Source organism: Sycon ciliatum, chromosome 10 (genome assembly GCF_964019385.1).
Source record: "Sycon ciliatum chromosome 10, ocSycCili1.1, whole genome shotgun sequence".
NCBI lineage: Eukaryota > Metazoa > Porifera > Calcarea > Leucosolenida > Sycettidae > Sycon > Sycon ciliatum.
The window spans coordinates 18,155,929-18,170,456 of record NC_088652.1 but is presented as its reverse complement, the minus strand read 5'-3'; the positions used below and the strand labels follow the sequence as shown (position 1 = coordinate 18,170,456).

Genomic DNA, 14,528 nt, shown 5'->3' with positions numbered 1-14,528 from the left:
CTCTCTCTCTCTCTCTCTCTCTCTCTCTCTCTCTCTCTCTCTCTCTCTTTCTCTTGATTTCTTTTGAGACTTGAAAACACATGTACCGTAAAGTCTTGTATAAAAGCCGCACTTGAATAGAAGCCGCAATTTTGGGCCCATCAAATCACACATAAGCCTGGTTTTAGTGTTGACATACATAGAAATACCTGTCTTGTATAGAAGCCTGCAAAATTTCACCAAGAAAGTCATAGAAGCCGCGGCTTTTATACAAGACTTTACGGTATACGCAGTGGAGTACACCCTCCCACCCTAACACCCACCCACACACATACACACAGGCACACGTGATTCCACATACCTTGTGGCTGCCACCAGAACCCATAAAAGCACTCAAATTCCTCCTGCAAATTGGGACCAGCGGAAAAACAAACACACAAACCCGTCAGATTAGCAGGCTGAATAAAACCAGCAGATTTCGTGATTCAGCCAAAAATAGAACAGACAAAATTGAAGAACAAACGAAAATCAGGTGGAACAAAAAGGGATTTAAATGTCTCTACTGACGAGTTTCATGCTGAAAATCAATCATCAGGGAGACTGGGGCTAGTACGTCGGGGTTGTGTGGGTTGTAGCACTGTGTACAGTTACACTGCTGTCATGCAATGAACGATACAATCGATAAATTGTGCTTTGAAACTTTGCACCGCCAGTTGCCGCATGTCTTCTTGAGACGAGCGAAGCACATCGTTTTGTTGTGCATGATGCTGCATCCCCCCCCCCCCCCCCCTCCACACACACACGCGCACACACACCCAGCCACACACACACCCACCCATACCTGCATAACATAAGGAGGCATTCCAGCCTTGGTGAAGTTCCGAGCCACGTCTGTCTCGCCTGATGGGAACAACGGCGGCAAAAACAAATTCAAAACACCAAAAACCAAATGCTGAACTTCTGTTTAAAACACACGAATGCACGGACGCACGCACACACGCACGGACACACATACAAGATAGCACGTTCATCAGGCTCCCCACTCAGAACAGAGAAAACAGTACTTCGGTAAAAAGTACTTCATGGCGAACTACACGTATTACTGTAAGACCAGGTGTTTTAAAGTCAATTAAAGTTAACGATCTCCGGATTTTTGTAGGTTTAATAGCGAGGTGAAATGCTAACAAATTCTGTCTGAAAACCGGCAAATAACTGTAAACATACATTATAGTTTTGCACGTAATGACTTCAAATCTTACTTCAAATCTTAACGAATTGTTTAAATTCGTTTAATCGTTAGAATTAAATGTTCGGTAACATTACTGGCCTTACAGTGCACTGCTCAATCATCTCAAAGGCGTCAATTCCAAAAACGCTTACCATTATTGCAGTAGGTTAGACGTGTTTCCACCCCGCCAGCGGTTGACGACACCCAGATATCGTCATCCAGGACGTAGGCAAACACATCCCTGGAACCGGGGCACCACTGCAGGTCCATGCGGGCCGAGGCGCGTGACGCCAACACGGGTTCCGACAGGGAGCAGAGGGCGGCCGGGTTGCCAGCGGGAGCAGCAGCACTTGCAACCCGGCTACGGCTGCCGTTGTCCGCACCACGTTGCTGGTCGGCACGCGTGCTGGCAGCCACTGCGTGTCGCTCTGACGGGAGTGTAGTCTGAAAACAGAACAACAACGCAGGCAAAACCAGCAGGCTCTCAGCTGGACTACAGCCAGACCTTGCTCATCTGACCTCAGTCGTACATATGCAAGCCTTGTTTGATAGATTTACATGTTGATCAGTAGACTGGATGTTACAAGGCGGAGGACGCCGCACCGTGTTAAAAACAGTGCCAACCGATGATGGTTGTAGTCAGGAGCACTGTTTTCAAGCACAGTGCATCCTCCGCCTTGTAACATACTGTCAACCAATAAACATGTTAATACTACGCAATTGTTAGATTGACAGCATGAAATATAATACCATGTTAATACTAGTGCCGTAAAATCCCGCCAGAGCACCCCTACCTCCGCGACAACTTCTAGGAGATCCAGGTGGGGAGGGGCGGATGGGCGAGTCCTACTTGCCGCATTCAGTACTATAATTATGAACAAGTACTCACCCTACAAAAATTGTGTGTTCGTCTGATACACCGACCAAAGGTCAAGAGCAGGGAGGCGTACAAACCCGTGAAAATCCAGGGTTTGTGCGATCTCTGATCAAGAGGGTATGAACTGTTGTGTACATTTCCAACCGGGTCGAGCAAGCGTCTGCAGTGCAGTGCGGCATCATATTTCACAGAGCTATACGACGATACAATCCTTATCACTTTCCTGACAAGAAATCAGGGAGGGGCGCATGGGAGAGACGGGGGGTGCTCTGGCGGTACTTTACGGTTCATGTATTCATAAAGAATGTAATGCCTAGTACGAGTCACACAGTGGAGCGCTCGGGTTGCAATGAAGCCGAGACCCTATGGTCGGTCAAGCTGCCCCTGCCTCTCCTCCACTCCTGCTATTCCATATGTCTCATTGCTGCCTTGCTGCTTTGTGCCGTCAAATGGTGTGTGATTTTTTGTCTAAAAAAAAACTAAAAAAACATCATTATACTGTATATATACTGTACAGGCACTAGCAGCACCCCCGCCAGCGTTGCCTGGCTGAATGTGGCATGCGGGTGAAGCAAGTACATGAACAGCACACTTGCTCAGCACGTGGTGGTGGCCAGACCGCTGAAGTCCTGGTGAGCATGAGGGAGGTTCTTCATGGTTGGAAGGAGAAGGAGGGACGTCTGTTACGCCTTCGGGAGGCTGGTCAGGGTTGTCCATCACCTGGTGGAGGATGAAGCGGCTCAAAAAATTCATAAACTTACGAACAAAAGTGCGATGCGCTCTTCACTGCAGATCAGATGCAGAGTGCAGTCAGTGCAGATCTTTTGTATCCTTTTGTTGCAGATGTTTCTATTTGCAGAGAACGGTTCACGTGGTCCGCAGCGCTTGTGCGGCTGCTGTGCTACCTATGGCCTAGGCTAGGTGGCTACATGATTCGCACGCTTCGCGTGCTCAGTGCTTCTGCGCGCGGCTGCTACTGCTACTCGTACTGATCGTGGCTGCTACCACGTACACTGTTCGCACGCTTCGCGTGCTCAGCACGTGGTGGTGGTGGCTACACGATTCGCACGCTTCGCGTGCTCAGTGCTTCTGTGGCTGCTTCCGCTAGCACACATTCGCACGCTTCGCGTGCTCAGTGCTTCTGCGGCCGCTAGCTAGCTACACTGTGCTACACTGTTCGCACGCTTCGCGTGCTCAGGGCAGCGCTGCTCCGCAGCGCTTCAGCGTGACACAAAAACACACGTCACAGGTGCCTCTTATTTATAAGGAGCGTGACACACACACACACACACAGACACACGTCACAGGTGCCTCTCTTTTATAAGTAAAGATATATACTGTACAGGCAGAAAATGTCGTCGGTCAATAATTTCGTCCAACTCCAAAGAAAGGGAGTTCGTTCGGTTTTGTTTGTTTGTTTGTATTTATTTTGATTCGCAAATTCAAACGGGCATAGAACCCAATAACATGAAAGCGAATATGAAAATTATACGAAAAAATTTTCGGTTGAAAAATGAAAATCTCATCCATGTATCATAAGAGTGTAAAGAAAAGCTGGACAAATCGACATTTAATACAAAGGATCAGTTGGGGAAGTGAACTGCCTGAAAAGAGAAAATATCGCCAGACCCACCAGGACTCGAACCCGGGACCTTGCTTGTCATGAGCAATGCTCTAACCACTGAGCTATGGGACCGGGCTGAACCTAGAAGGCGCTGAGACAATTTTTTCACTCCAAAGGCAGCTCACAAAACTTTTAAAAAAATCGACATTAATTTATTCCAAAAGCTCCTTGGACAAAAAAAGATGAAACTAATTTCCAGACGACTATTTCTGCTTATACTGTACTGTATATCATGTGCACCCAAAAGGCACAAAAGACGGTTAGTAGAGTTAGTCACAACTACGAGTTTCTTGCTCAATGCACTCATCAGGCGATGTCACGGTGGCGCCGTACTCGGGGTTGCGACAAACTCTACAAACTCCCTTTGTGCCTTTTGCGTGTACCGTAAAGTACCGCCGGAGCGCCCCACCACCTCGTCCTTTCGTGGTCGTCTTGCGGAGGTGGTTTCCTGTCTGTAGGTCATACGACACGGACCTTGTACACACATTGCATGTTGTGGAGTCAATCCGTACCCAGTTTACCTTCGAGCTGATGCGAGCTCCACATAAAAACATGCCGAGTGTGACCTTAGTACAAAAAGGTTCTCACACCGTACAAACTTACAGTCCATTTCAAAACTATAGACGCGTAGGGTTTTTGAAATATTTCAAATTTGGCTGGAACTTTTTGACAATAGTTTTCGGAATATTGCTCAGGACCGCTCCACAATTACTCTCATTATAGTTTCTAAACGATTGGATAACAGACGCCCGATTTGGAAAAAATTATGCACAAAGTGATCACAGATTTTATGTGGCATAGATGCTGGCATAACGGTTTTTGCCTAGGTACGCGTCTATAGTTTGGAAATGGACTGTAGTACTTTGAAGTAGCATTCTGCCATACGATTTTCTTCCCTTGGCTGTAAAATCAAGGTGGGGCGCTCTGGCGGTACTTTACGGTAAGAGTGCTCCACATTATTGTGTTCAGCCCTCTCCGCTGCTGGCGAAAGGGAACCTCTTTGTTGATAATAAATAAATTAGCCCTGTGATGAGAAAAGGGACCAAGTGCAGTCCAACTGAAAACTGACAAAACGCGTTTGAAAATGAGTACTTGTAGTATAGCCTATAGGCCAATGATTACGTATTATTTCTTACATTTGTATTTCGTATTTCCTGCTCCTGTCCACGTGACGAATCTCTGGCCTTGTAAGCCGTGCGCATGCTCACGTGTTGCTTGCCTTTAAAGCTTTTCTCTCTCTTCTCCTTCATGACAAGTAACATTAGTTATACTATCGATATGAACAGTGTGAGTCAGTGTCTGATGAAACCAGGGAATAGTCTTGTATTACTATTAGGAAAGGGAATCCTACATTGGTGTCAGCGGTAAACGCTCTCGATCTCGTCTCCTGAGCCGCGTGTGTGGATCGTCTCCGATGAAGCCTTGAGTCGTTGACACTCTGGACCACCCAAGTTTCTACCTCCGAGATGTCGTAGATTTGCCTGTCAAACTACTAGTAACTTAAATGATGTTCCTGTCGTCTCTTGCTGCTCGCTCTTTTATGTGCATGATGATTAGAGTGCCTGCTTGTTGATTGCTTCAGTGCTTGTCGATTGCTTCAGTGTTTGCCTGTCTTTGCAACATCGCGCGGCGCCTGCCTGTACTGTCTACATTTTGTTTGTTTTCTGTACGTGCATGCACTACCTGTACACTCAAAGCAAACGCCTCTTATCCGGACGCCTCAGATACGGGCACGTCTCTCTACCGGGCACCTTCAGCTTGAGTTCCTATACTATACACTAGTCTAGTATAGTCTATAGCACAAATGCTTCGAATTTATTTGGGTTTTTGGAAAAAGACTCGGAAGGCACGAAAGAGAGAAGAGATGAGTTTTTATGATATCAACAGATATGCAGCAGCAAGCAGCACACCACGCGACGAACGACTACCCTCACCACCACAGTCGCCAGTCTCAGCAGGACGAGCAAGTTCAAGTAAGTTCTCACATGCTCAAGCCGCCCACCACATCCTTGCCCAAACCGATCTTGCTCCCAGAAACGTTTGGCAGTCAACCTGGACAAGATTTTGTAAATAATTATATGAGCCACTTTGATAACGCTTGTGCCCTGTTAGGCTACACCCATGAACAATGTTTGCGCCTGTTGCCTGTTGTCTGGTTGGCGTACCACACGAGATGTTGACGGACATCGTCACCAACTCGCCCAACATCACATATCGCGAGGCAGTCGAAGCGCTGCGCGCGAGACTGGAACCTCCGCAACTGGCCCTTATGCACGAGGCGACGCTCCGACAGAGAATGAAGTTGGCCACTGAAACCCAGGCCAGTATGCGTTCGCGCAGGAGCTGCGACGTCTGGCACGCAAGGCTTATCCCGGATAGAGTGGGCCGCTCCTGGACTCAATGCTGCTCCAGTTGTTCATCAACGGCCAGGCAACGAAAGACCTGCGTCTTGCACTTGCCTCTCCACGACCTGCGTCGTTGGATGCAGCCGTCCGAAAGGCGATTGAGGTGGGTGCCATCCACGCCCGCGAACAATCCCCATTCTCTTCCTACTGCTAAACCATCCTGGTGTGGAGAAACCCTGTCTCAAGCTCGTCTGCGTTTCTACTGGGTTGGAATGGCTTCTGACATCACCGAATTATTTGTTCGATGCTGTCTGTCACACCCGAGCGAAGTCAGTGTGTCCAGTATTTACGTGGGCGGCTTGTAAGAGTGAATTTTTCTTCCTAATTTAATTTGTATTACTTTTAGTTACTCACGTCGTTTCTAGGGGAATAGACGCAAGTTTTAGTCACAATGCCGGAACAACATGTTTCAGGTATGGCTGACTCGTATGGCTGACCCGTCTCAAGATAGTAAGGCTATTCCGAATCCAGATGCTATAGTCGTCTGAGTGAAACACAAAATAAAATAAATTTTATACTGCTAAGACAGCTATTCGCAAATGTCACTATGAGTATGACGCATGTCTGTGTCAAGCAAGGAGTAGCACAATGGTACAATGGTATTGTGCTACTCCTTGCTACAAAGCCTGAGATGTTACGCGTTAACAGGAACTGGTGTTGATGATAAAGGCAGTGTGGAATTATGTACATTGTTACTGGTGCAAGTGACCATGCCGTGTAAGTCATGTATGCAGGTAATCAGACCAAGCGTAAAAGGATAAAGATAGCCTGCTTATGTACTACTAGTACGTGTGCTTATTATAGATACTTTGTGTGACTACTAGTTGTATGTGTCTGCATATTACTATACGTAATTGCTTTTACTACAATTTGTACTTTGTGGGGAGCTGCGTGACGATGAAATATGGCCACCAAGAGCGTACGCAATCAGAATCGTACAATATCATTACGTAGAGGATATAACCCGAGTCAGAGGGTTATACCCTCTGAATATAAATCCCGACTGCGATAGCAGGAGGGATTTATATGAGGGTACGGTATAACCCGACTAGGAGGGTCATATCCTACTTATGCCAGGTACCCCTATGCATTTCCAGAACAACGAACCTATTTGGAGATCTCGTACATCATGCAGTACATGAACATCTTCTGATGGTTATCAGTTGTCAATTGAAAGAATGGTCGAGCAACATCAGAAGGAGATTCCTCCGTGGATGTTTGGCATAAGATTTCCTTTCAGTTCCAGTGCATATAGTAGCATCTTCATGATCTTGTCTCGTGAGCGGTGCGGAAATCAACTGAATTGCTGGGGTGCTGGAGTTTGTCGTTGAATCAAACTACCGTCACTAGTTAGATTACAGCTTGGACTCTTTGGGAGTAAGTGTTACTATAATTATGGTACAGTGCTGATTTTAACATGCGGCATCTTATAATCAGTTTTGCTTACTACTTGCAAGTAGATGCATTTGCATACACTGTTTTGTATCACTGTATCACATTTCAATCCAATCTAGCATTTTCCAATCCGGTTGAAGTACACTCTGTATTATAAACTTAGTTACGAAGGAGACAGTCTGTTGATGATCTTCAACTCTTTGAAGTACAATGTACATTGCTGACCCATTTGGGATACTTCGTGGTTATTCGACGTTCTTTATCCTCAGATTCAGTATAATAGAATACTCTGTAGACGAATTCCAGGTCATTCTTCTTTTCCATTGTGTACTGTTCCTCGTCAGTGTGCCGTTCTGTGTGGAGTGTACACGTGCATGTGGTGTCTGTTGTGAATGGGCAGTGCCCTAACGTAAGTACCGTGCACCGGGATTTATATTGGCCAGTATAAATCCCACGCGGGATTTATACTGGCCAATATAACCATGGCTAGATGAGCGCTGATTGGCTGAAAACAGGCCCTCCGTACCGTACCATGGTATAATCCATGATTATAACCAATGTTACTTTTATGGCACCGTGGAATCGTGTACAGCGTACAATGCCACAAGTCATCCCTGTGCAATTCATGTTATTCAAAATCACCAGGGAGTAGTACAAAAGGTGATCATGTCAAACACAAAAGGATAAAGACAAATAGTTTTATGTATGCGCACGTGCGCGCGCGTGTGTGGTGTACAAGTACAAGAGGGTGTGTGTATGTGTGTGGGTGTAATTGCAATTGGCGTTGGGCAGGCAGACTTCGCAGCCACACCCAAGTCGTCGCTCTTCCTCTTCTGTCCACGAGTTTTGGGAGTTAAAAAAGCAACCAGCCCTGGCCTCATTCAGTGCTGAAAACAAGTGATCTTGAACATTATGTTCAAATCTATACAACTAAAGTTTCGAAATTTTCGGAATGAGTTTTCCAAAGTGTTGCAGTCTCTAACACGTTGAGATGAAGTAAAATGGTAGACAAATAGGTATAGTTTCGAAATATCCCAACTTACTTGGTGAGGTGTCCGAGTGGGTCCAAATGAGAAATTCAGGTTCGCGTTACACCATGTCAAGATGAGAAAATTCCATCACGTTACTTACCTAGGATAGCGTCCTCCATATTCGTCACTTCCATCCATGTTGGGGAGTCGAGACTTGGCAGCAGTGTGGACGATGTACCAGACTAGCTCCCAAAAAGGCTCGAGCTGAAAAGAACAAGTGGCAGCTTGTCACGAAGGGATACGTCTGGTCTTCTCGTCACTATTTGAAGGCTTCTCAGCGCTGTCAAAAGAGCAAAAATTTGAATTTTCGTGCGGTTTGTATTTTTTTGTGAGGCAAAGCTCGTAATCCCGGATGTGTGCCCGTGTCATCTCCCGGTATTGTACTACTCCCTGGCCATATCTCCTGGTCATGGCGGATTACTTTACGCGATGGGTCGAGGCATTCCCTTTGCGCGATATCACTGCTGTTTCGGTCGCTGCAGCTGTCGTTAATGGTTGGATCAGTCGGTTCGGTGCACCTGAACAGCTTCATTCAGATCAAGGGGCTCAATTCGAATCTCGGCTATTTGCGGATATCTGCCGTCTCCTTGGTATCCGGAAGACGCGAACCACGCCGTATCATCCTTCTGGCGATGGTCTGGTGGAGCGCGTCAACCGCACTCTTCTAGGTCTGCTGCGTGACCACATTACTCCAACCAGTACGGAGTGGGATGCAACGTTCTTTCTCGTCTTGCTGTCATATCGTGCTGCAGTGCACAAGTCCACTGGATTCAGTCCAGCGCGCCTTCTGTATGGTGCGGATGTCCGGTTACCAGCTGATATTGTGTTCAATTTACCTTTGCCACCTTCCACTGATATGCATACCTATGTCCGTAATCTCGACACTTCTCTGCGGAACATTCACGTTGAAGCCCGTCATAATGCTGATCTTGCTCATGCGTCTCAGGAACAGTTCTATAACTGTCGCGTTCATGGTGAGCCTTATGTTGTCGGTCAGCAAGTATATCTTCATGATCCAGTTATTCGTGCTGGCGAGCACCGTAAATTTCATCGTTTCTGGTCTGGTCCACATACTATTGTGCGTGTTCATGGTCCGACGCCATACACGTTGTTGCTGAAGGGAGTTGAACGTACTGTTCACTTCAATCGCTTGAAGCCAGTTACTTCCTCGTGTCCAGTTTCCTTACCGTCTTCTGTCCATGATCTCCCCAACCCAGTGAGTTTGTCAGCTAATAACTTTGTTCCTGTTGTGCCACATGATGCCGATGCCTCTGTTCCAAGTACGCCTCCGTTGTCGCAGCCTGTTGCCTTATCACCTCTACCTCCTCCTGTTGCTACTCCAGTTTTAGTGCGTCGATCAGGCCGGATCCGCACTGCTCCTGCGAGATTTGATGACTATGTTTTGTAGTTAGGTCATTATATATCCGTAATTATTATAAATTTAATTGTTTTTGCCCTGCTTGCCTATTATTCACGAGGTCGTGAATGGTGAGAGGAGGGGAATTGTGTAGTATAGGCCAATGATTACTTATTATTTCTTACATTTGTATTTCGTATTTTCTGCTCCTGTCCACGTGACGAATCTCTGGCCTTGTAAGCCGCGCGCATGCTCACGTGTTGCTTGCCTTTTCTCTCTCTTCTCCTTCATGACAAGTAACATTAGTTTTACTATCGATATGAACAGTGTGAGTGTCTGATGAAACCAGGGAATAGTCTTGTATTACTAGTAGGAAAAGGAATCCTACATACTCACGAAACCGGTGTGATTTCAACCGTGCGCACTGTATTGCACTGTAACTTTGCACTGGTTTACCACATTGCATCACGGTAAAAACGTCTTGATAGCTATGATCCTGACCTTTCCGTAGGTACGTGATTCATCAAAATCGGGTGACGCATCGCGGAGCAAAGCCTACGCACAAATGCGCGTCGTTCGTGTTTCTTTGTTCGTTTTTGCCTTTTGGTTGTCGGCTAGCTAGTTGTGAGTTCTCTTTGGTCAAAATTTCGCTTCTGCCTTCGTTTTCCGTGGACCCAGAACTCAGCGAAGCTTTAGTTGAGCTTGAGCGAGACTTTCATGGCATCGAAGTCGAAATTGCTTCTTCCAGCTCCTCCAGTGACAGCTCTGATGGCGAACTGTCGTCACCAGTGAGAGTTCAGGCTTTGTCCTCCAGCGATGAGGACGACGCTGACCTAGAGCACTACTTGGAGCTCGAGTTTGATACCAATGGTGCCGCTGCAAATTACTTTGACCAACCTTCTGCAACTGGAGACTTGGTTCCACAGGCGGCAGAGGCTGCAGCGCAGCCCGCGACTCACAGTTGTGGCTGCAGCAAAAAATGTTTATCAAAATTTGACTCAGCTGAGGTGGAACAAATGCAGCTGAACTTCGCCGAAATGGAGAAAAGCGAATTGGACCTCTTGATTATTGGCCTCTTGCAGTCGTGCAAGTACTCAGGGAGCACTCAGGGAGCACCACCTAAACGCAAGCACCAGTATTACAGATACTCGTTCCAGGGGGAAGAAATTTGTGCTGGTGCGTTTCGCTACCTCTACTCTATTGGTGTAAAGCAGTTAAAGAATATCAAGAAACACCTGGAAGACAACGGCCCTGTTCAGCGTATCCACGGAAACGTTGGTAAGAGGCCAAAGCATGCCTTCTTCTTCTCTACTGTGTCCAACGTGGTGAAATTTATGAAGTCGTACGCAGAGCAGTTTGGTATTCCGCATCCTGCACCACTGCATGGCCGTGCTAGGACACCACCGACATACCTGCCAGCGTCTTCAACAGTCGTCACCATACACAAGTCATATGTTGCGTCTTGTACCGTACGGCATCTGCAGTGCGAGCTGTGGGGTACCATAGTTTCCGTGCGATATGGAAGGATCGCCTGCCTCATGCCTCATGTCGAGATCATGTCGCCACGCATAGATGTGTGCTCTCACTGCGAGAGCCACCGGCGACGCATTCAAGAAACGCGGACAGATGCAGAGAAGCTGGCTTCGTGTGACGCGTTCAAGGAGCATGTTGCTGCTGCTCAAGCAGAACGAGACTTCTATAGGAAGGCAACCGTCGATGCCAAGGCAGAGCTAGACGCCACTGAAGAACTGCCAGCGCAGGGTCCCTGCAGCCGAGATCTCCACAATGTGCATTACACATTGGACTATGCACAGAATGTGGCACTGCCGCAGTCTGCACAGCAAGAAGGACCGCTTTACTTCAAGGCACCGCGGAAGGTGCACATCTTTGGTGTGAACAATGAGGCAGTTACACACCAGGTCAATTACCTGATTGACAAAGCCGACACCATCGGACAGGATGGCAAGACGAGCCATGGACCGAATTCGGTGGCGTCTATGATGCACCACTATTTTAGCTTTACGTAGTGCAGTAGCTGTTTTGTTGGATCTGACTGACACCTTACGCTTAGATTCTGTTCTGTTGGGAATGCAATATCTGTACGTATTGCACACTCATTCTTACTGTATCTTGTGTGTGTAGTGAATACCCTATCATCTTCCTCTTTTCATGCCAGTTGTGGATAGATCTACAGGCGCGTGCGCCGGTGCCGTTCAAGGGGGGTTCCGGGAGGCTCCCCTGTGAAAATTTTCAAAAAATGAAGCAAAATCAGCGAAAAAGGGGGTTCTGGGCACCCAGGAACCCATACGGGGCACGCGCCTGATCTACAGTCCATTTCAAAACTATAGACGCGCAGTGTTTTTGAAATATTTCAAATTTGGCTGGAACTTTTTGACAATAGTTTTCGGAATATTGCTCAGGTCCGCTCCACAATTACTCTCATATAGTTTCTAAACGATTGGATAACAGACGCTCAATTTGGAAAAAATTATGCACAAAGTGATCACAGATTTTATGTGGCACAGATGCTGGCATACCAGTTTTTGCCTAGGTACGCGTCTATAGTTTTGAAATGGACTGTACCATGTCGCAACATTTGTAGCCAAATACTGTGTTCTGGGTGGCAACAGTTTCATGTAATTGATGATCAAACTTTGCTTCGCGCTTATCGGAAAATGCGAAATATACCTTAGAATCGTGTTCACCGAAACTACCGTAACTTTGTGTGGAAAGGAGATACAGTCAAATCTGTCGTAAGCGACCGCCCCTTGGTGCAAGAAAAAGCGGTCGCTTACGGCAGATGGTCTCTTACGGCAGATGTATGGTAAATTCGGCATACCAGGTATATGCTTCCATGTACTCAAATCGACGAGAATAATGTGATTTTTAATATCATTTTATTGGATATTCAACGACGACCATACCCGTATAGTACGCGTATGCGACACGGCAGTAGATCGACACTGCCTAGCGCCTGGACTTGAGAGCTAGAGCTACAGCACAGCCTCATTACCATGATTACAGGCCAGGCGCCAGTCGATCGCACTTGCAAGACAGCGCATTTTCACACTTTGCAGTTGACAGCGCGCACTGGCAAGTACAGTTTCGCACCTTACTGAACCTGGGTCGCGGTCGCTTACAGCAGATTTAATTTGAATGCAGCCACCGTACATGAAATCGCGGTCGCTGGTCGCGCACAGCAGATGGTCGCTCTGGACAGATCAGTTTGTATGTGAAACCGTCGGTGCACGGAAAATCGGTCGCTAACGCTAGATGGTCGCCTACAGCAGAGGTCGCTAACGGCAGATTTGACTGTATTACACTTCTGTTTTTTGCACCGGTTTCTGCGTGAAACCAGCTATTAGAATAGCGCGAAACTCAATTTGGCTGAAAATGTCACTTGGTCCCTTTTCTCATCACAGGGCTAAGTCAATTATTGTACATGGCTACCGGTCACCATAGTAACCACATACCTACATAATAATATCAGGATGGGTGCGCATGCACAAGGAGTTAGTTCTTGTTCATGGAGTACTAGTTTGGAATTGAGATTTCCTGTCGCACCCTCACTTGTGCAAACTACCATGTAATATACTGAGTACTCAAATCTGTGGACAGCAACTGTACTATACTATACTATACTATACTATACTGAGTACATGTACTGACGTCAGAAGTTCTGATTTCGCTGCGACAAACCCAAAAACAGTGACGGAAACGTACCGGCTCTGGAGTGGGGGGGGGGGGGGGTACGGACTTTCCCACCACATACCTACATGCACATACCTGAGAGGGCGAATCCGTCGACGCTGCAGTCGTCCTCGCCTCGTACACTCTCCCCGAGCATGACAAGAGAAACGAGTCCGACGCCGGGTTGTACTCATACGACACGCTGGAGAATGCCGTGCGCTGCCGCTCGTGCAGCAGTTTCTCCTCGCGCGTCAGCGGTTCCCGCGGCAACAGGTCGCTGAACACGCTGTGCCACTCGACGCGGGGAAGACTGTCCACTGCTGCGTGCTGGCTGGAGCAATACGTGACGTCAACACCGTCACGGGATACCACGTCATCAACTCTGGACGGCCCCTCCGCCGCCCGTGAGGATGAGTGTGAGGTGTTGATTTCGGCGTATAGCAAAGTGGCCGGTCGTCTGCGAGCTGGATATCCGCGAAAGAACACCTTGCCGCCGTCGGGACTGAACACGAAACTGCAAGCCTTGGGATTAGGACAAGCAATTACTGCGTCCCGGTGTTGGGTGGTCACGTCACACACCATACTGCTCAGCACCTGCCAGTTCCGTCGCGGATTCGTTTCTGCAGCCATAAATACTATCTCATCCATTCTACGGACCGCCACGTACAAACTTTCAAAATAATAGCTATAGCAAAACTAGAACTACCTTCACGTGGACAAAGGCAAACAAACGACAAGGCCGTTCAAATCTCTGAACGAACTCTACGACTACGGACGGAAAATATCGAGAAGAAACTACAAGCTACAGCATACAGGACGAGCATTTTTGCTTTGCTAGCTGTCGCATTTGCTGGTAAAAAAATGCTAGCAATTTTCAAAACTGGAATTGGAAACTACAAAAACACTGCGTGGTACTAGACTGTGTGCACCACGTGGGTTGGG

At 47.3% G+C, this 14,528-nt stretch overlaps 1 protein-coding gene across 1 annotated transcript in view; it reads right to left on the bottom strand.

Moving 5' to 3' along the window:
- LOC135826390 (uncharacterized) overlaps window positions 1-14,411 on the bottom strand; it is a 73,099-nt gene extending 58,688 nt beyond the window's left edge. Inside the window, exons 1-4 of the mRNA XM_065338999.1 lie at window positions 13,683-14,411; window positions 1,360-1,651; window positions 821-879; window positions 341-383 (exon numbers count right to left, since the gene is read on the bottom strand). Of these exons, the coding sequence (XP_065195071.1) occupies window positions 341-383; window positions 821-879; window positions 1,360-1,651; window positions 13,683-14,234 (946 nt within the window). The 5' untranslated portion in view covers window positions 14,235-14,411. The remainder of the gene's footprint in view (window positions 1-340; window positions 384-820; window positions 880-1,359; window positions 1,652-13,682) is intronic.
- Between the last annotated feature and the right edge of the window lie 117 nt (window positions 14,412-14,528).